Source organism: Panthera leo, chromosome E1, assembly GCF_018350215.1.
Source record: "Panthera leo isolate Ple1 chromosome E1, P.leo_Ple1_pat1.1, whole genome shotgun sequence".
Lineage (NCBI taxonomy): Eukaryota > Metazoa > Chordata > Mammalia > Carnivora > Felidae > Panthera > Panthera leo.
In genome coordinates, this window is record NC_056692.1 from 54,382,707 (window position 1) to 54,410,369 (window position 27,663).

The 27,663-nt window shown below is 52.8% G+C and overlaps 1 protein-coding gene across 5 annotated transcripts; it reads left to right on the forward strand.

Moving 5' to 3' along the window:
- Nucleotides 1-239: 239 nt before the first annotated feature.
- DNAI2 (dynein axonemal intermediate chain 2) lies at nucleotides 240-27,663 on the forward strand. 5 transcript variants are annotated; one of them, XM_042916114.1, is made up of 13 exons: nucleotides 240-347; nucleotides 5,844-6,037; nucleotides 7,408-7,569; nucleotides 8,519-8,640; nucleotides 11,633-11,775; nucleotides 12,729-12,842; nucleotides 16,288-16,427; nucleotides 17,524-17,646; nucleotides 19,683-19,906; nucleotides 23,517-23,652; nucleotides 24,176-24,322; nucleotides 24,884-24,981; nucleotides 26,947-27,663. In XM_042916114.1, the coding sequence occupies exons 2-13, from the start codon at nucleotides 5,855-5,857 to the stop codon at nucleotides 27,530-27,532; spliced, it is 2,178 nt and encodes a 725-aa protein (XP_042772048.1). In that variant the 5' UTR covers nucleotides 240-347; nucleotides 5,844-5,854; the 3' UTR covers nucleotides 27,533-27,663. The 5 variants fall into 5 exon arrangements, with proteins under 5 accessions (XP_042772048.1, XP_042772052.1, XP_042772053.1 ...); XM_042916118.1 differs by lacking the exon at nucleotides 24,884-24,981 and adding an exon at nucleotides 25,080-25,304 and having other exon boundaries at nucleotides 26,947-27,132; XM_042916117.1 differs by having other exon boundaries at nucleotides 259-347; nucleotides 5,847-6,037.

Consider the following 27,663-nt stretch of genomic DNA (forward strand, 5'->3'; position numbering starts at 1 on the left):
TGTCTACAATAGTTTGCATCGTCTCGGGATCTTGCCCGGTGCGTTTTTTGTAGACTTGGGTAAGCACCTTCGCAGAGATGACACAAACGTCTACTCTTGCCAGTGTTTGATTGGCTTGGTTAATTTTTCTCCCGACTCTGGAGACTTCCACAAGAGGGAGTGCTTCCGACGCAGCGGGATGGGCAGTCACGTGCTCTGGGGAGCCCTCCGCCCCCGCGTCCAGGCCCAGCCGGGGGGTTGCTAGGCAACGGGTAACCGCCGTGCCTCGGAGCAGTTGGAGAAGCCCGGTGGCGGGGGCTCAGGTGCTTCCCTTGCGGCCAGGCGGCGACGCGAGCGAGCGGACGAGGGTAAGGGCGCGGGCCGGGAGGAGGCCGAGGCTGAGGAGGAGAGGAGAGTGAAGCAGGGAGCCCCCGAGGGTAATAATCAGCGACAGTGCCAGAAGCTCTCCGTGGGGGCAGCCTCCTGGGACAGCTCTGCCGGAGGGTGGGGGGCCAGGTGTCCGCGCCCCATTCGTCCCGGCTGCCCTCAGTCCTCGTGACTCACCGGACCACGCAGGTTCTGGTCACCTTGCCTCCTACACCCCCTGCTCCCAGTCGGTCTGGCCCTGATCCCCTGGTCTCTTGGAGGGAGGGAGACCTCTAAAGGGTTCACAGCTGGCTGGCGGGAAAGTAGAGTCTGGGCTGAACTGGAGGGAGGTGGGCTTTCTCATAAGAAAGGAGGGAAGGGACTTCAAAATTACTGAGCACAGACTAGGCAGCAGGTCCCCCAAAAATGCATGATTTTATTTACTCCTCAACCTGAGGGGGACATTTTTTTTTTTTTTTTTAGTTTATTTTTATTTTGAGAGAGAGAAAACGAGCAGGGGAGGGGCAGAGAGAGAGAGGGAGACAGAATCCCAAGCAGGCCCCGTGCTGTCAGCACAGAGCTGGATGCAGGGTTCGAGTCCACAAACCGTGAGATCACGACCTGAGCCGAAATCAAGAGTCAGATGCTTTTAAAGGACTGGGCCACCCAGGCGCTCCTTATGCCCACTGGGATACCACGTTCAAGGTCACACGCTTAGTTTCACCTTCCTGCAACGCGTTCGAAGTTGATCACACTCTCTTGAACCACAGAAGTGCATTCTCGGGCGTTCAGACCCTGTGATTCCCCCTCTCACCCCTAGCTCTGCTTTGTTTTTCCAATCAGAAAAGGAAGAGGAGGGGAGAGAGAGTTCTAGGAGAGAGCCGTGGGACCCTGCTGGCCCTCAGCATGCTCACAGTGGGAGTGTTGGGCTCCTTCTTGCACCAGGCACTGGGGATGACGGTGGATGGAAAGACCACAGTCTGCCCTCAAGGAGGCAGTGTTGTAGTGGGGAGAGCAGGTTACCACCAACACAGCACCCTTCAGTTCTGGGGACCTCCTCCCACCTCTGCCTGTCCTCCCCCTCCACCTGGAGCTCACCCCAGGTGGACCCCAGTGTGCCTAGCATTGCCCTGGTGGGATGCCCTGGTGAGGGAGGGCGGGGTGGATTCCTAGCGAGGTCTGTCTCATTTGAAGGACCCCGTATTCCAGAAGGTGCACAAGGACATAAGAAAGAGGGAAGGAAGCTCTCCACCTGTGTTCCTCTGCCCAGCCAGGGGCACACAGAGGCCACATAGAGGCCACATAGAGGCCATCAGTCCCAGGCACAAAGACTAAGGGCTGCCCCAGGGACCACAAGGAAGGGGAAAATGTTCTCGCGTCTATATCGCGTGGAGTCCAGCGCGGAGGGAAGGCCAGCCACCTTCCTCTTGCCTCTACACTAAGCTCCCAAACGGAGCCCCTCCGCCCCGCGGCTCCCTCAGCCCCACCCAAGCTTGGAAAACACACTTTCTCTTAAGTCGAGGGAAGTTCTTTCCAGGAATCACGGTGCGCCTTATCATTACGCGAGAGGAGTTTTTGTAACTGCTGGAGGTCCCAGTCTGACCGTCCTGGCACGCGGGAGACGGTTGCAGTTCTGATGTTCACGCCAGCACGTCCCCAGCCAGACGTGTTCTTATGTTTGAGACTCGCTGCAGAGTCCCGCTTGCCCCTGGGTCTCTAGGTTCCCACGGGTGGGGGACGCCCCTCCCCAAACTCCCAAAGAGCCGCAGTACTGCCCCCACCTCCCTTGGAAGCCCCCCCTGCCATCCCCCCCCCTACAGGCAGACAGCTCTGCAGCCGGCGGCCTCTGTCTCACCAGGGCGGGGAGAGACCTCCTGAGACCCCTGCTCTGACCTCGCTATTCATCTTCGGGCCCTGCCGGCTTGGGAGAAAGAGCTCACTCTGGGTCCCTGAATGAGCTGTCGTCCCGTCACCGGGCCAGCCTTTAAATGTCCCCTCTGTCTGCCACCAGATAGAAAACAATGCCTCCGTTCTCGCCCCTGGCTTGGCCTTGGGAGGCACCAAGGAGGAAAGCGAAGCTGTTTCACATATGATCTGGGCTAAAGAGGCTATTTTTGCGCCCCTGGAGTTTCCTCACGTTCTTAAGCCTCCTTGTGTCCCCAGAGAACTGGCTTTTGCAGCAAGTGTCTTTTACCAGAGGGAGAGACAGGCAGCCCGTCGTCACTGTGGGGGCCCAGGAGTAGCGCTGTGGCCCCTCCGCAGGGTGCTGGTGAAGGCGAGAACTGACCGTCGTCTTCACAAGGCCCTACCCTTGCCCGTGTAGAATGGACACACTGGGGCAACTTCTGCCACTTGTGTTTCTGTTCCCATCCTCTGCTGTCCGAGCCATGGCCTCTACCTTTCCCGGGTTACAAGAGAGTCTCCAGACCAGGAGAAAGAGCGGGAGATCCTGTTTCCTGTGAGTCTGACTCAGGTTGAGCTGTTCTGGGGCTGGAAGCGGGCTGGGATGACGCTGCCTTCGAGGAACATCATACGTGGATGCAAAGGGACCTAGGATAACCCTCACTCCCTCACTCCTACCCCAGCGGCTCCAAGGCCCAAGGCCACTCCAGGCAAGTGCTTCTGGGCTATCACAATAGCTCTTGGCCTTGCATCTCAGGTGCCAGTAGCCAGGGCCCACTGGTCTGGCACCTTGCAGCCTTGGAGGTAAGAGGAGGCAGCTTAGACACACGTCTGGTCGTAATATTCACCCAGATTGTGAAAAGCACAAATTGCCAGGCCCCGCCCCAGACATACAGTCCACATTTGCAAGAGGGGCCTGGGAACCTCCATAGTTTGAATGAACATCCCAGGTTTGGGGCATGCTGGCTGAGAAATTAAGAACCCTCACTTTAAATCGGTGCTCCTCAACCCTGGCTGTACGCTAGGATTCACCCGGGAGTTTAACACCTACTGCCGAGAGATTCTGATTTCGTTTGTCTGCAGTTTAACCTGAGGGTTGTGATTTTGTAAAGCCCTGTGGGAGTTTCTGTGTAGCCAAGGCTAAGAATCACTCTGCCGTAGAGCCAGACGTGTCTGGGCCCCCACTCTGCCTCAACTTAAGACCCACCACCTTTGACAAGGTGTTTGAACTCTCCAGGTATCAGTTTCTTCATATGTAGAATGAGAATTGTGAGTTTGGGGGGGGGGGGGGTTGTGGGGAGCATGCAGTGAGGGAACCTCTAATCTGAAGTCCACGGCGCCCGGGACCCCGCAAGTCTCTGTGTATCCTGGATGCAAGTCCTTTATCAGACCCAATATGCCGATATTTTCTCCAAGTCTGTGGCTTGTCTTTTCATTTTCTTGATATTATCTTTTGAGGTGCAGAGCTTTTAATTCAGAAGAAGTCCAATTTATCATTGTTTTTGCTTTTATGGACCATACTTCTGATGCCACGTCTAAAGAATCTGATGCCATGTCTAAAGAACCAGCGTCACGGAGATTTCCCTCTACGTTTCTCTCCTTAGTTTTCGCTCTTACGCTGGTGCCTGAGATCCATTTTGCGTTAATTTGTGTGTGTGGCGTGAGGTAGGGGGTCCACGGTCATTCTTTCGCATGGGAACATCCAGTTGGCCCAGCACCATTTGTTGAAGAGACCGTCATTTCTCTGATAAGGTGCCTTAGTGCCTTTTTCAAAAGTCAGTTGGCCATAAGTATCAAAGTCTATTTCTAAACTCTCAATGCCATTCAGTCAATACATATGTCTATTCTGATGCCAGTACCACGCTTTCTTGATTATTCAGCTTTGAGTGAATGTTTGCCAAATGAGTAGGTGAAGTAAGGGAAACTATGAGAACAAATGTAAAGCATAAAGTCTGGCATTCACAAAACCTATGCATTCCTAGAAAAGTCTATGTAATTCAGGGCGCCTGGGTGGCTCAGTCGGTTAAGCATCTGACTTTAGCTCAGGTCATGATCTCGCGGTTCATGGGTTCGAGCCCCACGTCGGGCCCTGTGCTGACAGCTCAGAGCCTGGAGCCTGGTTCGGATTCAGTCTCCCTCTCTCTCTCTGCCCCTCCCTGGCTCTCACTCTCTCTCTCTCTCTCTCTCTCTCTCTCTCTCTCTCACACACACACACACACACACACAAATAAACATCAAAAAAAAATTTTTAAAGAGAAGTCTATGTAATTAGTTTTTTTTTAAGTTTATTTATTTTGAGAGAGAGAGAGCACAAGCCAGAGAGGGGCAGAGAGAGTGGCCTAGCCATGGTCAAGCAGCTGGCAAGTGGCAGGGCCAGAACTTGAAGTCAATGCCCAGCCCAGTCTGCTTTCCAGTTCCACACTGTGCCCTGCCCAACCAGTCTTTCAAAGGCCCACTGTTCTGCCTGTGGAGGAAGTGGTCTGGCAGTCTCTCCCCTTCTCAGGCAGACTCCCAGCCCCATCGCGGTCGGAGTGATGTAGAGGGGAGTCTCCGGAAGGGCCCCCCTTCGAGCGGTGAAGGAGCGGTGAAGGGTAGCACCCAGTAACCTAGAACTCTGGGAAGGGGTGGGTGGCCTTTTGGACAATCGGGTGGTTGGGTGGGAGAGTTTCCAGAGAGGCCTGGGGCTCTCCTATCTGTGTGCTGTAGGGTCAGATCCAGGGCGTGGCCGGAGATTTAGTTCAACATAATCACCATCAGTGTTTCTCCCTGCCTCCCAGTAAACATGTTAGCTTGGTAAAAACTGCATCATTTGGTGAGTAAGAGCTTTGGAGTCAGGCAGAGCAGCTGAACCGCTTACTAGCTACGTACGTGGTCCTGGGCAAGACACCCAGGGTATCACTAAGTATGAGATTCCTGAAAGGTAGAATGGTGATTTTATTGTCTACCTCAAAGGGCAGTTGCAAGAACTGAACACGGTAATGCTTAGCAGGTACTCAGTACTCAATAAATGATCTTTTATTATTTAAGTTTATTTGTGTATTATGAGAGAGAGAGAGAGCACAAGCAAGGACGGGTCAGAGAGGAGAGACAGGATCCCAAGCAGCCTCCATACCATCAGCACACGGCCCCATGCGGGGCTTGAACTCATGAACCGTGAGATCATGACCTGAGCAGAGATCAAGAGTCGGATGCTTAACCGACTGTGCCACCCAGGCGCCCTTCCGTAAATGATTTTTTAAGTTTATTTATTTTGAGAGAGAGTGCACCCAGTAGGGGCAGAGAGAAAAGGAGAGAGAGAAAATCCTAAGCAGTCTCCGCACTGTCGGCACGGAGCCCAATGCGGGGCTTGAACTCATGAAACTGTGAGATCATGACCTGAGCTCAAATCAAGAGTTGGATGCTCAACTGAATGAGCCACCCGAGCGCCCCAATAAATGATTTTTTAGAAGTGCAGACGCAGCTTCTGAACAAATCTCCTAGGACCCTTCCCCCCCAACCAGACTAGGAACCTGGAAGCCGCCCCCGGTGAGGCCCGGGGGGACAGGGAAGCAGCTAGGTGGGGCCCCTTCCCTCACACCCTTCCTCTGCCCCTGCAGCAGCCGGGACCATGGAGATCGTGTACGTGTATGTCAAGAAGCGAAGCGAGTTCGGGAAGCCATGCAACTTCTCCGACCGCCAGGCCGAGCTGAACATCAACATCCCGCCCAACCCTGAGCTGGCAGAGCAGTTCGTGGAGCGGAACCCCGTGGACACGGGCATCCAGTGCTCCACCAGCATGTCAGAACACGAGGTGGGTCCCTGGCCCCGGGGCCTGGGCCAGCGAAGGTGGGGTCTGGCAGGATGGCCAGCCAGGGTGGTCAGTGGGACTGGGTGGCTCCATCTGGGTGACTGGAAGCCAGTTAGAATGGCCCAGGGCGGATGCTGGAAGTATGAGGACAGAAACGCCCCCACGACCCACCACGGTGCCTGGGGCGGGAAAAGACCCAGCACCAGCCACTCCCTGGGCCAGGTGAATGGGAATCAAGATGTTCTCTCTCCCATGGGCTCTGGTCTCACCTCTAAGTCGTCTTAGGCATGTGGTACAGCTGGGAGAGGTATCCTGAGGGGGCAAGGATTCAGATCGGCAGGCGCCTGCCCAACTGGTGGAAAGGAAAGGGTGCCATGGAAAGTTCTGGTCAGAGGGGCTGATGATGTGATGAGAGAACTGGGCGTCACACTGCAGTCGGAGCTCCCTGCCTGTCTAGAGCCCGCGATCCGCCTTGGACTATGCCAGGCACTGCGGAGACAAAACTAGTTTGCAGGAGAGAAGAACCCGCTTTGTCATGTCCCAAATCATCCGGGTGAAAATCACACTTGATTCGGCCAAAACACGTTGTGGGAGGTTCCAATAACGCACGGTTCAAACACACTGAGTCTCTTGCTCTCCCAGGGCTAATTGCTGTCACGGGGACCGGGGCGATTTTGTCCACAGCGTGGCTGACTCAACAGGATGGCCACCGCGAAGGCCACACGCGCTGGGGTCTCTTGCCACATCTCCATCCTGGGACGACTTAGACCTTTCGTGAGCGCTGGCTTAGAAAGGAAAAGAGGAGGGGGGTGACTGCTTAATGGCTTTGGGGGCTCCACTTAGGGTGATGAAAACGTTCTGGAACTAGACAGTGTTGGTGGTCGCCTAACAATATGAATTGTCCTTCATGCCACAGAATCGTACATTTTTAAATGGTTAAAATGGGGGGGGGGGCACCTGGGTGGCTCAGTCGGTTAAGCATCCGACTTCGGCTCAGGTCATGATCTCACAGCTCGTGAGTTCAAGCCCCACGTCAGGCTCTGTGCTGACAGCTCAGAGCCTGGAGCCTGTTTCGGATTCTGTGTCTCCCTCTCTCTCTGCCCCTCCTCTGCTCATGCTCTGTCTCTCTTTGTCTCAAAAAAAAAATAAACATTAAAAAAATTTTAAATGGTTAAAATGGGAGGTTTTATATTGTATGTCTTTTACCACAATCTTTTATTTTATTTTTTTAAATTTTTTTTAACGTTTATTATGATCCCTCCCTGTGTGCTCAGGGCCCACAGGCAGGCAGCCCCAGGATCCTGGTTTGCGGACATGGCCTAATGTTTACACCCGGGGCAGGCAGATATCTTCTCACCTGGGGCTTTGTGTAGGTCAACACAGAGCGGTTTGAGATGGAGACCCGGGGGATTAACCACGTGGAGGGGGGCTGGCCCAAGGATGTGAACCCCCTGGAGCTGGAGCAGACGATCCGGTTCCGGAAGAAGGTGGAGAAGGACGAGAACTACATCAACACCATCACGCAGCTTGGCTCGGTAAGGCTTCCATCACTGCGGTGCCCCACCTGCCTGGCCCCGGGCTCCGCTCCTGCCACTATGCGGACGAACATCATTAGGTACCTTAAGGAACCTTCTGTCTGGGAGCAGGCAGACCAGTCCACAACAACAGACCAAAGGGGAAGATGGGAAGGTACCAGGGCTGAACAGGCTTGAGGAGGAGTCTGACAGGTGCTCCCCTTGAGCAAGAAGGACTCCAAAGAACCCCACCCAGGAGCTGCGTGCCAGCAGCGATCATTCATTCATTCGGCACATTTGGACTGAGCCTGTAGTCTCTGCCAGGCACAGGAGAGATGGCAAAAAATAAAATTCACATGCATCCTGCCCCAAAGAGTTTATCATAATCCATTGGAGGTCAGAGACAAATACAGAGATATCACCGTGTAACGTAGAAAGACATGCTATGAGGGATGACTCTTGCCATTTTGCTCCGTAAAGAGGGAGATCCAATTTCCCGCTGAAGGGATCAGGGAAGGCTTCCTGGAAGAGGAGACACCTGAGCTTGAGGTTTTTCCTTGGTGGACATTTGGAAAAATGGAGAGGGCCTTCTGGGTGGCGGAAGCAGAAGATTGGTGCTGTATATGGAGCGATTACCAGTTCTGTGCGACTGGAGGCGTGTTTCTTCACCTTTTTTTCATTGTTGTCCCCCAACGAGTCTTTTCATGTTTTTCCTAATTGCTTCCCCCATGAAATTTTAATCCCATCGGCATATTTCTTTATGTACTGTATGTATATCTGTGCTTTATGCATGAAAAGTAATATTTCACCCTCCAAGACGAATTTTCCCTTGGAAGCAATGCTGCCCCCACTGAAAATGCAACGGGCTGGAAGGCTGGGAAAGACCGTTAGATATTTCTTGCCATCTCAGCCTGGTCAGGCTGCAGGTACCTCTCTTTCCTGCTAAGAACTCCTCATGTTTTCTCCTCAGATCATGGAGCACTGCATCAAGCAGAATAATGCCATTGACATCTACCAGGAGTATTTTGATGACGAGGATGCGGTGGAGGTGACAGATGAGGCCCCTTCAGCTAAAACCATCAATGTTTTAAGGTACCTCCCTAGGTAGGCAGGTGTCGGGACGCTCTCTGCCACCCCTGTGGCTGGGTGCTTCCCAAGGTCACTCTTTGCCGATCACTCCATGCCGTGGGTGCAATGCCCTCTGTGCTCTGAGCTTTGTAGGGAGCAGAGCAACAGAGCACCCAGCAACCAACTGGTCCCCACCCTGGGGGCAGGTCTGGTTGATGGAAAGAGAAGACAGAGTCCAGGGAAAGACTAAGCGAATTTGCAAAGCCGTGTGCAAGCCGGGTTGAGTCACGCAGGGCACAATGAGTCCAAAGTATGGACCATCAGTGACCCAGCAGCACTGTGGGCCCACAGGACCCTCATCCCACACTCGTGGGAGTGTACCTGGTGATGACCTCCAAGGACAGAAGCTTGACAACAGGACTTGATCCCACAGATACACGTGTGTGAAGTCACTGTGTGTGTGGACGCTCACTGCAGCAGAAGGCACTCTAGCCAGAGGCTGGAACCAAGCTAAGCCCATTGGTAGGGGAGTGCTTCGAGCAATTCTGGCACGCCTACCCGGGGGATAGCACCCACATGTCAGGATGAAGGAGGCAGCCTGCTGGGGAGTGTTTCCAAGATTTACTTTGTGAAGCAAAACAAGCAAGATGCAGAACAGCGTGTAGCGTAGCACTATTTTTTTTTGTTTAAAATACGTTTATATACCTGTGATTTTGGAAGGGACTAGTCTCAAATGCCAACTCGGGGGGGATTCCTTTTGCTACCATGGCTCACTGAGGGTCCTGGGAAGTACTTGACCCAGTCCCAGCACAACTAGGAAGGACCCTTTTGTGATCCAGGGCTGAGTTGTGGTGTGCAGAGTAGGAGCAAGCACTTCTGGGAGAGGGGCCAGGGGGGAGGGGTGAGGGCTGTCCTCCCTGCTGCCCCAGCCCTACTGGGGTCTGACCTCACATGTGGATACCTTAGCAGGATGATAGATTAGAAATCGTCTCACAGGGGTGCCTGGGTGGCTCGGTCGGTTAAGGGTCTGACTCTTGATTTCAGCTCAGGTCATGATCTGATGGTGGTGAGATCTGGCCCAACGTTGGGCTCTGTGCTGAGCCTGGAGCCTGCTTGGGATTCTCTCTCCCCCTCTCTCTGCCCCTCCCCTGCGTGTGTGCATGTTCTCTCTCAAAATAAATAAAAAAACACTTAAAAAAGAAAAAAGAAATTATCCCATTCAACCTGTATGTTTGACAGATGAGGGGACTGACTTCAGGGAGGGGCGGGTGCCCAGGGCACACGGGAGGGGGAAGGGGTGACCCAACCAGGGATGGAACTAAGGTCTCCTGGATCCCAGCCTTCTAACCGTGCTCCTGGGGAGGAGTGAAGTGGAGAAATCACAGGGCAAGAAGGGTATCTTGCTTTCCACTTTCCTTCATCCCTTCTGATTACTTCGTGGGCAAAGTCTCAGTTTGGGCCATTAAGTGCTTAATTCTTTTTTACTTCTTGCTCATTCTCCTTCCTCCCCTCTTTTTTTGAAGAGTTGATGTTTCAGAGCAGTTTCAGGCCCACAGCGAAACTGATCAGAAAATAGGAGAGTTCCCACACGCCCCCTCCGCCCCGAGCCCACACAGCCTTCCTGACCATCAACAAAACCCTGCCCCAGGGTGGGGCCTTTGTCACCGTCAGGAACCAGCATTCTGGTACTTAGTACCATAACTTGGGTAGTTTATAATCAACAGAAGCTTACTCCTCACAATTCTGGAGGCTGGAAGTCCCAGATCAAGGTGGTTGGGTTCTGTGTCTGGTGAAGACCAACTTCCTGGTTTATAGGCGGCCATTTTTTCACTGCCGGAACTCACATGGCGGAAGGGGTGAGAGGGCTCTCTGGAGCCCCTTTATCGAGGACTAATCACTTCCCACAGCCACCCCCCTAACACCATCACATTGGACATTAGGTTTCAACATATGAATCTGGGGGACACAACAGTCAACCTGTGGCACCCCAAAGTCCATTGTTTCCATTAGGGCTCACTCTTTGTGTTGCATACTCTGTGGGGTGTTTTTTAAATTTTTTCAATATTTGTTTATTTTTGAGACAGAGAGAGAAACAGAGCACAGCCGGGGAGGGACAGAGAGAGAGAGGGAGACATAGAATCTGAAGCAGGCTCCGTGCTGTCAACCCAGAGCCGACGCGGGGCTTGAACCCACGAACCGTGAGATCATGACCTGAGCCAAAGTCGAATGTTTAACCGACTGAGCCACTCAGGCGCCCCACTCAGTGGGTTTTGTATCATATAGAATAGTTTCACTGCCCTAAAATCCCACGTTCCTTTTAGTCATCCCTCCCTTCCCCCAAGCCCTTGGTTAACGCTTGATCTTTTTACTGTCTCCATGGTTTTGCCTTTTCCAGAATGTCACATAGTTGGAATCATACAGTATGTGGCCTTTTACCGACTGGTCGCCTTCACTTAGTGACGTGCATGATGTTTCCACTGTGTCTTTTCATGGCTTGATAGCTCGTTTTTTTTTAATGCTGAATAATATTCCCCTGTCTGGATGGACCACAGCTTATCTATCCATCCACCTCCTGAAAGATGTCTTGGTTGGTTCCAAGTCTGGGCAGCTATGAACAAAGCTGCTGGAAACATTCACCTGAAATATTTTGCTAGACAAAAGTTTTCAACTCTTTTGGGCAAATACCAAGGAGGAGGATTGCTGGATTCTCCTCTTCCCCTTTCGTTGTAATAGCAATGGGAAATCAGGCCTCAAGCTCAAAACTTTCAGCAAGTGGAAATATCAGACTGGAATTTGATATTTTGTTCCCACTGGTTTAGTTTTTATTATTACCTTCTATTTATGGGTGGTGAGATCCAGGTTTGGATTAAGGGCTCTTCTAAACTTTGTTCTTAAAAATCAATTTCTCCGAGTGAATGTGATTGCTTAAATACGTTTGAATTTTTTAGAGATATAACTGAGTAAATAAGAGGTGTGGGGAGCCTTCCATGCCAGTGTTCTGCCCTCTCCTGTAAAGGGATCCCCAGGTAATCAAGCGGTCAGCCACGCACCTCTCCTGGCACCCTGATGGCAACAGAAAGTTGGCAGTGGCATATTCTTGCTTGAATTTTCAACGTGCGCCTGAGGGCATGAGCCATGAATCGTACATCTGGGACCTGGGTGAGAAGTGGAAGGGTCCGGGGGTCCAGGAAAACTGAGGGGGCAGGGCAGAGGCCAGCAAAGCACAAGAGTGGAAAGTAGAAGCCACAGGCAGGGGACTCTCACAGGGCAGGTCCCTTCTAGGGAGGGACCAGGGACCCCAGGAAGCTGCCCATCCCTTCCTTGTCTGGGTTCAGGAGCAGCCAAACCAGAGCCATATCAGAAGCAGGAAACTCCCTTCATTTCCAGATCCTTGATCAGGGCATTCAAGACCAAACCCCATGGAATCCCAATCCTAGACTCCACAGGCTCAGATAGAGTCCCCAGCGGACTGAGAAGGAGACTCACCTCTGTCCCACTTTCCTGGCATTGGTCCTTAATTCATGGCCAGTAGGGGCAATGGGAGCAGGGACCGTTGTTGACAGAAGCACTCACTCTAAGGGCACGAGCCTTGTCAGGTGGCCAGCGATGGTGGACGATACACTGTAGGACATCCCGTCACTGTGGCCATTGTGAAAATAAACGTTAGCTGTTATTAGTAGGTGTGAGTGCCAAGCTCAGAACTGAGCACATTATGCTTTTGAACAGCCCTGGGGGGCAAGGGGGGGGGTGGACTCCTTCATTAGCCCCACTATACAGACAAAGAAATTGGTTTGGAGAAGTCAGGGAGAGTTGGATTTATGGAAAAACCTTGGGGTCAAAACCCGGTTTCCTACCGAATCTCCAAAATGTGTGTGCATGCACACGCACACACACACGCTGCTGATTACCAAAAATAAGACCACTAAAAGAGCCCCTAGGGCCAAGAGTGCCAGATTCTGGCCCCCAGGACCTAGAGGTTGCAGCCTGGAGAAAGACAGGAGGGATTTCCAGACATCCCCCTACCATCGCCCATCTCAGGAAGGGTTAAACTGTTTGACTCCGTTCTTTTCTTTCCAGACTTGGCGGGATCAATTTGTTTGTTTGTTTTATAGAAAATCCCAACAAGCCTGAAATCGTCCTGAAGCCATCGTCACCTCTTGTCACCTTGGAGTACAACCCCAAAGATTCCCACGTGCTTCTGGGAGGCTGCTACAATGGGCAGCTGGGTAAGGAGGGACCCAGGTGCTTAACCGGGAGCAAGCCCAGCCCCCCGCTGCTGTCTGCCAGGGCCCAAGTACCTGGCCAGGCTTCCCAGGGAGCACAGAGTGAGGTGGGGACTTCCCACAGAGGATGAACTCCAGACATCTGGGTAGTCAGGCTTTGCTGATAGCTCAGCAGTGTCTCCAATTGTAATAGTTCAAGTAAGTCTAAGACCAGTTCAGAATAACAAGTTTTAAGAAAACTACAGGTCAAGGGACACCTGGGTGGCTCAGTCGTTTAAGGGTCCGACTTCGGCTTAGGTCATGATCTCGCAGTTTGTGATTTCAAGCCCCGCATCGGGCTCTGTGCTGACAGTTCAGAGCCTGGAGCCTGCTTCCAATTCTGTGTCTCCCTCTCTCTCTGCCCCTCCCCCACTCATGCTCTGTCTTTGTCTCTCTCAAAAATAAACATTAAAAAAATTTTTAAAAAATAAAGAGATCCTGATGTAATAAGAAAAGAATTTTAAAAAAAAACACAATGATTTAAAGTCTTTGTCTAGTAAGTCCAACAGCTGGGCTCCCTTGGGGACAGTCTCCATTTATTGCCTTTTTTCCTGTGTATAGGCCACACTTTCTCATTTTGTTATATATCTTGTAACTTTTTTGTTGAAAATTTCTCTCTTTACACAATATAAAGTGACAGTTTTGGAAATCAGGTACTTGTACCACTGTAAGCTTTGTGTTCATTGCTATTTGCTGCTGTTTGTTTCTTCAGTGAATTGTCTGATCTAATTCTGTGACGTCTGCATTCTATCATGTGTGCCCGCCATGCTCTCTGCTTGGTTAGCTTAATGGTGGGACAGAGATTTCCTCAAGCACCTGCAGGCAACCAGTGTTTGCCGAGAGCCTCTGTGTGCTTGTTTGAGCATGGCTGCGACACTCCGCGGGGCAGCTGCTGGCCCCACCTGCACCTCTGCACAAAGCCTCAGGGTCAGCAGAGGCAACAGCTTAGGGCCTCCTCAGTTCTTTCCTGAGCGAGTGCACAGCTCTGGGCATTCACACAGCCCTACCCGGGCATGTGGCCTTCCAGATCTCCAGGCAAATGGTGGAGCTTTTCAAAGCCCCAGTGGACATCCCAATGGACACCTTGTTCTCCAAGCCTGTCCTTTTTTTTTTTTTTTTTTTTTTAGTTTACTTATTTATTTTGAAAGAGAGAGAGTGAGTACAGGGGAGGGGCAGAGAGAGAGGGAGAATCCCAAGCAGGCTCCACATTGCCAGTACGGAGCTTGACACAGGGCTCAAACCCACGAACCGTGAGATCATGACCTGAGCTGAAGCTAAGAGTCAGACGCTCAACCAACCAGCCACCCAGGTTCCCCTCCGGGCTTGCCTTTTTAAGCCTTTTGGATAGTTTGCTGTTAGCTACAACTTCAGGAAACTGCAAAGTTAATCAATTGCTTATAATTATTATTTTCAACAGTTGCCTCTTTTTTTCCCACGGAGCAAGCTCTAAGTCAGGTTAAATACAGATAACTTGCAGGGGGTGGGGAGGGACATGGTCATCCAGGGACGCACTGGACAGTTCATATAGTCACCGATCTTTGGTTGGAAGACTGTGAATGAACTTCAGCCGGATTACCCCTCCTGCTGCTGTGAGGCAGCCGGTTTTCACCAGGAAGGCAGATGTTATTTTTCAAGGCTACCGTGGACTCAGAGAGTATGGGGTCTTAACTAGGGCAAGTTAAAAAGCCACAAAACTCAGTGTCCTTACCGATGTTCAGCTGGTTCTCCTGAACAAGCATTCTCTGGATGGCTGCAAGCCTTTGACTAAGTTGTCCTGAAAAAGTTGACTCACTTTGTTGCCCGTTTTCTCATTGCTTTTATGGAGAAGATTTTCAGAGGTCCTTGCTCGGCTGATTTTGCTGATGGAATACCTAGAAAACTGGGATTTGGATCCCTAGGGAGCTTGGAAGGAAACTGCCCCCATGGGCCCTGTCTGCCTGCCTGCCTGCCACATTGGCCCCCAAGCAGTGGACACTCAGCCTAACTTCATCCCAGGCCTGACTTGACCTTGGGCATGAAAAGAGCCCCTTCCCATCTTACCCTCACATGTCGTTTTATTTACCCTTTCCTCCCAGAGTAGGAGCTGGATGGCTGGGAAACTTCTTAGACACTCTTCTGAGGCCTCTGACCCCCCTCTCAGACCTGCCACCTCCCCCCTGGGAATAGACATGGGCTCCCACACATCTCCCTGCCAAATTACCTGGGTGCCAGGGCTCTAGAAGACTGGAGCCGAGCCACTGTGCCATGATTTATTCAGGAGGCTTGCCTCGCTCATTATTCATAACCCCTTTCAGGGTTCTTCGTGCCAGCTCAGAGCAGCCGGGGCTCCGGGGCTGTGCCACCTTCGAGAGGGGCTGCCAGGGGGCCCACCCCCAAGCGCTGCTCTGTCCCTAGCCGAGCAAACTTGGCCAAGAAAGCTCATGTCTGGGCCAGTCCTGTCCAGGGGCAAAGGTCTCGGACTTGGAGTCCATAAATCAAAACTTATGGATTGAGTTATTTTGCTGCTCTCTTACAAAACTAGCTTCTCCGGGGCGCCTGGGTCGCTCAGTTGGTTAAGCATCCAACTCTTGATTTTGGCTCAGGTCATGATCTCACAGTTGTGAGTTTGAGCCCTGCATCGGGCTCTGCACTGACAGGGCAGAGCCTGCTTGGGATTCTTTCTCCCCATCTCTGTCTGCTCCTCACCTGCTCTCTCTCTCTCTCTCCCCGCCCCCAAATAAAAAAATCTGTCAGGACAAAAACGAGAGAAGCTTCAAGGCTTTCTTGGTAAAGCAGAAGAGGTGAAGTCCTTTTAACGGATCTGAATAAAGGGTCTGTGATCTGCGTTCCCATCCAGGGCAGCCAAAGTGCAGAGGGTAAAAGGGAGTTTATGTAGCAGAAGAGATTTGCTGCAGTGTTTTTACCTTTTACTTTTTACTTTCAGGAACATTTCTTTGGGGGTGGAGGCACTCTTCTTTCTGGCCGCCCCCCCCCCAACTGCCATCCCAGGCTCCTCCTCAGTCTGTGATCCTTCTCACTTCTTCCAAGAAGCTCTCCCTGACCACCCCCACGTGTTCCCCACCAGGAAAATCACAGCAGGTCCCCCTTCCTGCCTCTCAGGGACAGGGATGGTCTTATTTCCAGTGGCTTCCCGAGGTAGTGTGGTGCTCAACACATGGTAGGAACTCAATGGAATGAGTGAAGCTTGCACTCTGGGAGTCTTTCCATAGAGATTGTGTGGGAACTTCAGGGGTTGGGAGGAAACTCAGGCAGGTTAGGACCGAGCCCTGCTTCTGAAAAAAACAAAAAACAAAAAAAAACTACATACCTGCGAAACCAAGAGAAGCAGCATCCCTCCATCCCCTGCTTCCTGCGTGGAGGAAGAAGCCTGGGCTTCCGTTCACCTTGCCCTCACTCTCCTCCCTGACAGCCTGTTGGGACACCCGGAAGGGCAGCCTGGTGGCGGAGCTGTCCACTGTTGAGTTCAGCCATCGAGACCCCGTGTACGGCAGCATCTGGCTACAGTCGAAGACGGGCACTGAGTGCTTCTCAGCATCCACGGACGGGCAGGTAGCCAGCCGGCCACAGTGTGGGGAGCAGTGATACTTCCCCAGGTCCCCTCCAGAAGCCCCTGGGGGAGCGTTTCCTTTTGCATTTTATTTTTAAATTAGAGAGTAGGTAATAGATGCACATGGAACAAAGTCCAGAAGGCAAAAAGGGCAGACGGGGAAACACCTTCCTCCCACCTCTGCCCACAAACCTCCCGGCCCCCCTCCCTGTAGGCACCCACCTTCATCTGTTTCTCACGGCCGCCTTCAGGGACCGCCACTGGAGACAGGAGCAAATACATCTGTCTTCCTCACTCTTTCTGTACACCTTGTGCATTGGTCTGCACTTGACGTTTTTCATTTAGTGTATCTTGAAGATGATGTCATATTTCACAAAGCACTGCCTCGTGCCTGTTAGGAACTGCATTAGGTATGCCAAAATTTATTTCAGTGGATTTTAATGTCATGATTGTGTAGCAGAGTGTGTTTGTATCTAAGTTTTTGCACACATGTGAAGATACATCTCCAATGTACAGTGGGACTTCTTGATCAAAGCATATGGGCATTTATAATGTTTCTATATATTACCATATTGTGGGAGGCTTTAAGAATTCAGATTCCAGGGGGCACCTGGGTGGCTGTCTGTTAAGCATCTGACTCTTAATTTCGGCTCAGGTCACGATCTCACGGTTCATGGGGTCGAGCCCCTGCATCTGACTCCACTATGACAATGCAGAACCTGCTTGAGATTCTCTCTCCCTCTCTCTGTGCCCCTCCCCCACTCCCCCACTCTCTCCCTCTTTCAAAATAAATAAATTAAAAAAAAAAAAAGATTTCAGATTCCAGAGCCCACGTCTGGCAATTTTGAGGCAGTAGGTCTGGGGTGAGGCCCCAGCATCTGGATTTTATGAAGCTTGCCCATGACCCTGATGAGCGGCCAGGTTTGGGACTGTGGGGCCAGAGCAGTGGTTCTCCAAGTGTGTTTGTCCTACGGATCGCTGGTCATCTCTAACACACACCCCTTTGGCCCCAGCGATTGGCCCCAGGAAGGTAGGGAAGGCAAAAGCTAGGAGAATCAAGGGACTTCCGGTCTCAAAGTTGCCCCGCCCTCCCATTAGGTCATGTGGTGGGATATCCGAAAGATGAGCGAGCCCACCGAGGTGGTGATCCTGGACATTGCCAGAAAGGAGCAGTTGGAGAATGCCTTGGGGGCTATCTCCCTGGAGTTCGAGTCTACTTTGGTGAGTGTTCCCGGCTCTCCCTTCCCCGACTTCCAATGCTGGGGCAGCCAGAGCCGGGTGGAGCCAGCGTCTACCACGTGCACCCAACAGCGGCATGGAGCCCCTCCCTCCTGTGGTCGTCGGGCTTGTGTGTGGTCTTTCCAGGAACTTTCCAGCAGGGGGCAGCAGAGCTTCTCGAGGAAGGAAGCCAATCCTCATTCACACAAAGTCACTGCTTGGGTAGCAGCTGTGCTGAACAGAAGGCAGAAGACAGGATTCCAGAAGGGCCCCATTCTGTAGGAAGAGCCCCGCCCAGGACCAACATGGAGAGCCCAGGCCCTGCCCCTGCCTAGTGTGGGTCGCTTCACAGTCTGAGGGGAAGGAAGAGGTATTGGAGAGGGAAATGAGGTCAGAGGAGGCTCCTTGGAAAACCAGAGCACAGGCACAATTAGAGCATCTAGCAATGGGAAGGAATGGTAAAGAAAGATCAAAGTTGAGCAGTAACATGAAAGTGTCAAAGGATGGAAGCTTCTAGAAGCAGCAAATGAGGATTCCCAGCAAAGCAAGAAAACAACTTTCCCAGATGACTCTTGGCTTGGGCTTGTTCCTGGCTTATGTGTCACCGAAGCCCAGGTCTGCCTCCCCATTGGGATCATCTCTTGTTTGTTTTCAGGTCATGTGACATCATTCCCAGGCTCTTGGGAGCTGGAGATGCTCTGGCCTCACCTCTGCCCTGGGAGCCCTCACCCAAGGCTGGGGAAGGAACGCTGGGGAAGTCAGGTGGAAGACAATTTAACTGACCCCCAACCCTGGGCATGAGAGTCAGTGTGGGGAGGATGCAGAAAAGCATTCTGTCCTGAAATCAGGGACTTCTAGAGCAAGTGCCTGATGTAATGACAATACCACCAGTAGTCCCCCAGCTCTCCCATGCCTGTCACTGAGCACACTCTGTGTGCTGGACACTTGTAACTCCCTCCAGTGATGAGCTTGCATAATCGCCCACGACCATCTTGTACCATAATGTTATTGTCCCTCCTTTCCAGACAAACAAATGAGCCTTAGTGTGGTAAGTCATACGCTCTAGGACACTGTGCAACTGGGGCTCAAACCCAGGGCTCTGACTCAAGTTCCAGGCTCACCATTCCAACCCCACCAAGAAGTCCAAGGGTGGAGGCATGGCAGGCCATCTGGATCTGGGTACTTCTCTCCATCACTAGCTTGCAGGAGCCTTGCGTTTTACGTCATTACTCGCTTTTCTGGGCCTTTTGAGCTGTGTCTCTTCACATTCCATTTCTCCTCTCCCGGCCCCTCTACTTTCCATCTCTACTCTTCTGGTATTCATCCTTCCGTGACTGGTTTATTTCATTGAGTATCGTGTCCTCAAGGTTCACCCACATTGTTGTGTGTGTCCGAATGTTCTTCCTTTTTAAAGCCGTGAATTTCCTTCCTTTTTATTCCACTGTAGGTATAGACCACATTTTGTCAATCCATCCATGTCACTTGGGTTGGGACACTCGAGTTGCTTTTTACCTCTTAGCTGCTGTGAATAAAGGTGGGATGAATATGGGTATGCAGTATAGCCCAGTTTCTGAAGTAACTGCAGTATAGCCCAGTTTCGGAAGTAACTGAAGGCTGGGGGAGGGGACTTTTTAGACTCCTGTTTTACATTATTCATTCAATCATTCACATTTTCCATAAACAGACATTCGGGATCTTTATGGCAAAATGCCTAGTGGACACAATGATACTACCTGAAGAGGTGTGTATCACGTAGCTGCTGATGAGTTTCTCCAAGGTCTGGAAGAGTCGAGAGGGCTTCATTAAACATGGCGCCCTTGAGCAGGTTCTAACAGAGGATGGGGTCTGATGAAGTCAGGAAGGGCAAGGCCAGCTCCTTAGGAGGGGCTGGGCAACAGCCTGAGCATAAGCTTACACGAAGGTCCCTTCCAGTACCTTTAGACGCATCCAATCTGACTCCAGAAGGCTGCTAACCATGACAATAAACCCTGAGTTGACATTTCATGGAACCTTTCACTCCTGTGTCACCCCTTCCACAGCCAACCAAGTTCATGGTGGGCACTGAGCAGGGCATTGTCATCTCCTGCAACCGCAAGGCCAAAACGTCAGCCGAGAAGATTGTGTGCACCTTCTCAGGCCACCATGGCCCCATCTATGCCCTCCAGAGAAATCCATTCTATCCTAAGAACTTCCTGACTGTCGGCGACTGGACCGCCCGCATCTGGTCAGAAGACAGCCGGGAGTCGTCCATCATGTGGACCAAGTAAGAGGGAGGTTGGGGCTGGAGGGGAATGTAGGAGGGTGGGAGGGACAGAGGGAGCCAGCCCAGGAGTGCCCTGAGCCTCTACGTGTCCACCCAGAACACCCCTCCATGCACACCTGAGCCTAATCCAGCCACTTCATAAAGGGATGTGCTTCAAACAGCCTGTGTTAGTCATAATAACAGCCTTGGGTGTTTTCATGACCCTCAAGCCCACCCTACAAGTAGGTAGCATTACTCCTCTTGTCCCTCATTGTGTGTGTTAGGGGACAGAGCCATGGGGAGGCAAAGCCACTTGCTTCTGTTCTCCCGGCTGGTAAGGAGTTGAGGTGGGGTTTGAACCCAGGAAGCTTGGACTGAGAATCTGGGCACCTCATCAGGGCAGCTTGGTGGGTCTCCCCTCATGCAAGGCTGGGCACATAGGAGCAGAGAGGGACACAGCTGTGAGCGCTGTAGTTGGATCAAAGAAGCTTGTGGGCTTTCCCAGTCTGCCCAGAGGAGAGGCCAAGGGGGGGCCATGAGATTGAGCCCCTCAGGGTGGTCTCACTGCCCCTGGGTGAGCCAGGGAGTGCCATATGCACAGAGATGCTGCAAGGCAGGCAGAGCTAAGAGACCGGAGCAGAGGCATCAGGTGGGGGGACTGGTACCCTCTCAACCTTCCTGTGTGTCAATCTGGGGTTCCTTTCTAGCTCACGCTGTCACAGACTCTGCAGTGCTGGTGTCGCTGTGGACCCTAATGAGCATGTTCTATTCTAGTGGCTCCCCAATCTGGTTGCATCAAGATCTCCTGGGATGATTTATTAAAAAAAAAAAAAAAAATATATATATATATATATATATATGCACACACATACATATTCAACCCTTTTGTTGAGGTGTCATTGACCCAGAAACGGCTGTACATCCTTAATGCCTACAGCTCTGTGAGTTTGGGGCTAAGTTACACCTGTGAAACCATCACCACCATCAAAGCCATAAACATGTCCATCACCTCTCTCCTACCTCCTTGATTGTAATTATTCTTGTGGGGGGGGGGCAGGGGTCACTTCACTTGAGATCTACTCTCTTAGCAAATTTTACAATTTGGTCTAGTATCGTTAGCTAGAGGCACTATGTTGCATGCTAGATCTCCAGAACTGACCTATGTTGCATAAATGAAAGTTTGTACCCTTCAACCATCACCTTCCCGTTTCCCCCCCTCGCCCCTGCCCCAGCCCCTGGCAACCACTGTTCCAGTCTCTGCTGCTGTGAGTTTGACTTTTTTTTTAGATTCTGCCTATACGTGAGATCATGCAGGCTTTCTGTGTCTGGCTTACTTCGCTTAGCAGAATGTCCTCCTGGTCCATCCACGTTGTTGCAAATGAAAGGATTTCCTTTTTTAAGGCTGAATAACATTTCGTTGAATATATACCCCATTTGCTTTATTTGCTCATCTGCTGACAGACGTTTAGGTTGTTTCCATATCTTGGCTGTCGTCAATAACGCTGCAGTGCGCATGAGGGTGCAGATATCTCTTTGAGATTCTGGTTTTAGTTCCTCTGGATAAAGACCCAGAAATGGCATGACTGGACCAGATGGTAGTTTTTTCTAGTTTTAATTCTTTGAGGATCCTCCTTACTGTTTCCCACAGTGGCTGCACCAGCTTACAATCCCACCAACAGTGCACAATGGCTCGCTTTTCTCCACATTCTCGCCAACATTTATTATCTTTTGTCTTTTTAAGAATAGCCGTTCTAGGGGCACCTGGGTGGCTCAGTTGGTTGAGCCTCCTACTTTGGCTCGGGTCATGATCTCAATGGTTCGTGAGTTCAAGGCCCGTGTCTGGCTCTCTGCTGTCAGAGCCTGCTTCAGATTCTCTGTCTCCCTCTGTCTTCTTTACCCCCTCTTGCACTCTCTTTCTCTCTCTCAAAAATAAAATAAACATAAAAAAAAGAATAGCCACTCTAACAGGTGTAAGGAGCTATCTCCTTGGGTTCTTGATTTGCGTTTCCCTGACGATGAGTGATGTTGAGCACTTTTTCATGTACCTGTTAGTCATTGGTAGGTTTTCTTTGGAGAAACACCTGTTCAAGTCTATTGCCCATTTTTAGAAAAAAATTTAATGCCTATTTATTTTTGAGAGAGTGACAGTGTGAACCAGGGAGGGTCAGAGAGAGAGAGAAGGAGACACAGAATCCAAAACAGGCTCCGGGCTCTGAACTGTCAGCACAGATTTTTAAAAAAAAATTTTTTTTTAATTTTTTTAATGTTTTTTATTTATTTTTGAGACAGAGAGCGACAGAGCATGAACAGGAGAGGGGCAGAGACAGAGGGAGACACAGAATCCGAAGCAGGCTCCAGGCTCTGAGCTGTCAGCACAGAGCCCGACGCGGGGCTCGAACTCACGAACTGTGAGATCATGACCTGAGCCGAAGTCGGTCACTTAACCGACTGAGCCACCCAGGCGCCCCTTTAAAAATTTTTTAATCTTTCTTTATTTTTGAGAAAGAGACAGTGTGAACCAGGGAGGGACAGAGAAAGAGAGGGAGTCGATCACCCATTTTTTAATCGGGTTATTTGTTTTCTCACTATTGAGTTTTTTGGAATGAATTCCTTATATACTTTGTATATTTTGGATATTAACCCTTCATCACACATATGATTTGCAAATATTTTCTCCCATCCCATGGGTTGCTTTTTCTTTTATCTTCTTTTTTTTATTTTTTTTGCTTTTTCAGTTTTTGACTTTGCTGTGCAGAAGCTTTTGATGTCAATGTACCCCACTTACTCATTTTTGCTTTTTCACTTGTGTTTCTGGCATTACGTCTACAAAATGGCCACCAAAACCAAGGTCAGGGAGCTTTTCCCATAAAATTTCCAGGAATTTTATGTTTCGGGTCTTATGTTTAAGTCTTTCATCCATTTCAAGTTGACTTTCGTATATGGTATAAGATAAGGGTCCAATTTCATTCCTTACCACAGAAGTCTTCGAAAATCTAGATCCCCCACCGAGTAGAAAGTATAACGTTCTTCTAATATCGATATTAGGAACTTCTCTGGGCATATTCTTCCTCTGACTCCTTTCGGTGAGTCCGATTGCTGGGAGACTGGGCCCAGACCCAGCAACATGTGCCTGTCCCCTGGAGTTAGCTGTAGAGAAACTCTAGTGGCTCAGCCCCTGGGAAGGACCAGAGCCTTTAAAGTACATACTATCAGGGCGCCTGGGTGGCTCAGTCGGTTGAGCATCCGACTCCAGCTCAGGTCATGACCTTGTGGTTCATGAGTTCAAGGACCTTGTGGTTCGTGAGTTCAAGCCCCGTGTCGGGCTGTGTGCTGACAGCCTGGGGCCTGCTTCCGATTCTGTGTCTCACTCCCCCTCCCCCCTCTCACTCTCTTTCAAAAGTAAATAAACATTAAAGTTGGTTTTTTTTTTTTTTTTTAAATAAAGTGCATACTGCCCACGGCTGGTGGGCGAGGCTGGCATGGCTAGAAGTCAGACACAAGGAAGAACTTCCTGCCCAGCGACGAGACCCTAGAGCCCAGGGGGCCTGGATGAGCAGAGCGGCGGCTCAGCAGCCTCTCTGTGCCTCCCGACCACAGTGGGCCTTGACCTCTGGCACCCGGCTCCCCACAGGTACCACATGGCTTACCTCACCGATGGCGCCTGGAGCCCAGTGAGGCCAGCGGTTTTCTTCACCACCAGAATGGACGGGACCCTGGACATCTGGGACTTTGTGTTCAAGCAGTGTGACCCTGCCCTCAGCCTCAAGGTCACGTGTATCCCACTCCCCATGCATCCAGGCCCTTGGGTCCTGGTGGCCCAGCAGAATTACCTGGGGGAAACTTAGAAAGAAAAGAAAAGTGGAAAGCCTGGCCTCTCCTCCCACCACACCTATTCCTTCGGCAGCCCTGGCATGGGCTCCTGGCAGCTGACCCTTCCAGCCTAAGCTCAGGTCACATCAGCATAGCTACACCCGAGCCCCGCTAGCGTGGGCCATGGAAGGGCGTGGCATTTGGGAAGCTGCAGGATGGACGTGGGCTGGACTGAAGGGGTGAGGCGTGGTGGGTGGGGTCAGATGTGGTGGAAGGTGAGGCCAGAGGGGGGCAAAGGGTCTTGACGGCCGATCTCAGAGGGTGAAGTTCTGAACTTCGTCTTGTGAGTCAGGGGAGTCCCTGAGGGTATTCGAACAGGGAGCCGGGCCAAGCGCCCCTCTCCCCAGGGGCCGGGGACTCAAGACAAGCTGCTTGGCTCCTCTCTCCAACCCAACCGCATCTGCCTGGCCCCTCCGACAGGTGTGCGACGAGGCCCTCTTCTGCCTCCGGGTGCAGGACAACGGATGCTTCATCGCCTGCGGCTCCCAGCTGGGGACGACCACGCTGCTGGAGGTCTCGAATGGGCTGTGCACCCTCCAGAAGAACGAGAAGAACACGGCTTCTTTGGTAAGTGCCCGGCGCTGACCCCGGCCCCGTGGCAGAGCAGGCCAGGCAGAGAGAGAGAAACGCATGGGCCTTTGGGGAGGTGGCGTGGGGTCCTGAAATGAGCTCGTAAGTGGCATCAGGTGTGTCTGACTCGGCCCTGGCTTCGCCACTCGGGAGCCAAGCCGCCCTGGGCAAGTCCTGTCACCTCCGCAGGCTTCGGCTTTCCCGCTGCCCAAGCGGTTTGACTAGGTCAGTTTGTTTGGTCCCAGAGGTCACATTTGTGGCAGATGAAGGCTTAGCAGATGCCAGAAGAGAAGACAGAGGGAAGGTGGCCACCCTGGGGCAGGAGGCTAAGGGAGCTGGGAGGCTGAGAGCCATCATGACGCCCCCCCCCCCCACCCCAGCACTGTGGGCACACCGTGGCACTGAACCCCCCGGTGCCGAGGCCCTGGGCGAGCCCCCCGGCTCTGCCCAAGGTTGTGGGCCCACCACCGAGCGGGTGCTCCCCTGACCCAGGGCCCCACGGTGCACGGCTGTGTGGCTGTTCTGTTCCACGTCTTCTCCGTTCTGGGGACCTCTCAGGACTGGGTGACATGGTGGCTCTGCTCCTGCCTCCCGATCTCGATGTCCAGCCCTCCTTTCTTGCCGTTGGCGCTGAGAACAGACCCCTGCCTTGTGCTGTGAGTGAAGCAAGAGAGCTAAACCCGGCCCCGTGCTGGGAGCCGGCCGCCGGCTGCCACCCTCTCCCCACGGGCCTCCCTGTCCCCGTGTACCCCAGATATTTGAGCGGGAGACCCGGCGGGAGAAGATTCTGGAGGCGAGGCACCGGGAGATGCGGCTGAAGGAGAAAGGCAAGGCGGAGGGCAGGGATGACTCCCTGAGAGAGGAGGAGCCTACCTTCCACCTGGAGGAGCTGGTCACCAAGGCCGAGGATGAGTTCTTCAACATCATCTACTCGGAGCTGAAGAAGAAAGAGACGGAAGCCATGAAGAAGACAAAGCCTGTAGGGTCCCGAACGGGGGCTCGGGTGGCCCGGGTGGGAGCCCTGGCGCCTGGGTTCCGCCTGCTCGCTGCCCTCCTGGGTGACCTTGGGCAAGTGGCCTCAGCAGGTGGACCTTAACCTGTCCATCTGGCCAATGGGAGCAATTACTCCCTTGCTCCTGAGAAATCCTGAGTCTCCACGTGGACTGTAGGCTGCTTGAGGGCAGGGGCCACACTCCACGCTTCTTGTGGCCCTCCTCTCCGCCAACACGGCTGGCACCGGGACACACGCGTGGCCACTGCCACAAAGACCTGGGGCTGCGTGAGCTGGCAGCTCAGAGTGAGCCCCGAGGCCCTGGGAGGGGGCGGTGGGCTGGGAGGTCCGAGGCACAGAGGCCAGCTGCTGACCCCATGATTTGTGCGGAACTCACCCATCCGTGCTCTCTGGCTCTAGAGCACTGTCTAGGGGTATCGCCTGGGCCGGTCGGTCGCTTCACTTCTTGGCTCCTTCATTTGCATCTGGAAAAGAAGGAGGTTGAGCTATAAAGGGGGTTCCTGGTCACCTTCCGGGCCCTCTTCTGTACCCAGGGATAGAGGAAGAAGAAGGCATTGTTGGCGTGGGTCATGGCCTTCAGGGGCCTCCAGATGAGAGGCCAAGGGTGGCGAAGAACACCACAGCAGGGGAGTGCGAGCCGGGACCTACCCCGGGAGCAAGGGCGTCAACACGATTCAAGGGTGTGGGCTGGGGCGGAATGAAAACGTAAGTGCAGGGCACCTGCCCGCAAAGCCAGGCCCGCTGGCCTCCTGGGTGCCAACCTCGCAGACAGGCTGGCGGAAAACGGGCGAGCACGCGGACAGGGTGACTGGTTCCATCCCAAGACCTCTTCCCCCTCTGCCTCCCCCCACTGGAGCCGGCCACAGGCTGTGACATTTGCCCCTCGTGTTGCATTTGGAAGCACCTGGATAGGAGGGGCCTTGTTCTCACACCATCATCGGTGTGGCAAGGTGGGGCAGAGACCTCCCTCCGCTTATGGCAGAGACGGGACTGGAGTCCCAGCTTCCCAACACCCCCCCCACCCTTGCCCTCCAGAAGGCAGTGCTGGTAGTAGCCACCTCCCACAGCGCAGTGCGCCTGACAGACACCCGGCCTGGGGCTGCAAGTCCCGAAAAGCACTCCTTCCCGCTGCTTGAACACTCCAGGCGGAGAAGCTGGGCCTCAGAAGGGCGTAAGGTGCACAGAACAACCCGCTTAGCCTTAGTTTTCTGCAGTTGGCCAGAACCTCTGGGGTCAGAGCTGAGAAAGCAGTGCTGAGCCCTTACACCTGTATCTCTAACCTGGGCCACAGCCCTGAGAGGAATCGTGTCCACTTCACGGGCGAGGGGACCAAGGAGACTCAGGAGGAGCGTTAGCCCGAGGTCACCCAGGCAGCAAAGCGACCGAAGCAGGACTTGGACCCCAGCCTGCGAGATGCCCGAGGCCGTGCCCGCCGTCCACACTCGCTGGCTCGCTCTGAGCACCCACTAGGCCCTCAAGGCCACAGAGCCAGGAGCACAGTCTCCTGGGCCTCCACCAGTTGGCTGGTTTGGGCCTCAGGGGATCAACTTCCCAGGGTGCAGGGCGAGCCCGGCCCCACCAACGGTTCTGCACTGTCTTTCTTTGGCAGAAACAGCCGGGTCTGGAGGCAGATGAAGAGGTGGAAGGAGAGGACCTTGGTGAGGAAGAAGGCGACGGTGCCCAGGCTCCGACCTAGAAGGGGCAGGCCAGCCTTGCCCGCGGCCCCTCTCACGCCACACCTCCGTCTCCCATCCCCTGGCACCGCCCTGGCTTTGCACGTGGGCGCTGAGCTCAGGAGGGAGGGAGGGAGGGAGGGCTGGGGGAGCAGAGGGGTCCTGACCCGACCCGACGCCCCACCAAGTGCTGGCCCCCACTACTCACTGAGCCCAGTCCCAGGGGACCTCTTGGAAAGAAGGAAGGGGCAGGGCTCGTGCCCGAGCTGGGTACCCGTCCTCTCAGCCGCCCGAGCACACCCCGAGGGGCTCCACACTGCCTTTCAGCCTGGCCCTGTCTCTTCCCGTGGGTTCTGCTTCCCCGGGGTTTTTCCCGGCAATTATTTTCCCTCAAAGCTTACAGAGCCTCCGACGGGCTGGCCTCAGCCTCAGAAAGACCTGTGGGCGGGGAGAGGGGCTTCTCCTCCCTTCCTGACCCTCCCCTCCACACACAGCTCGGAAAGGCGGTCTGTCCACTTCTAAAATGTCTCTGAGCACCGCCCCCCCCCCCAACTCTGAGGGCAGATGGACGAATGAGTTTGCTCCTTCCTGTACGCCTATGAGCGTTCTACTGGCTTAATTCTTAGATTAAATTAACGATAATGGTGCTATAA

Excerpts from the sequence above, each read along its gene's own strand:
- DNAI2 (XM_042916114.1), top strand. The coding sequence starts at position 5,855 with ATGGAGATCGTGTACGTGTATGTCAAGAAGCGAAGCGAGTTCGGGAAG. Across the intron at positions 6,038-7,407 it reads CCAGCATGTCAGAACACGAG|GTCAACACAGAGCGGTTTGA; the intron begins GTGGGTCCCTGG and ends GGCTTTGTGTAG. Across the intron at positions 23,653-24,175 it reads ACCCTGCCCTCAGCCTCAAG|GTGTGCGACGAGGCCCTCTT; the intron begins GTCACGTGTATC and ends CCCCTCCGACAG.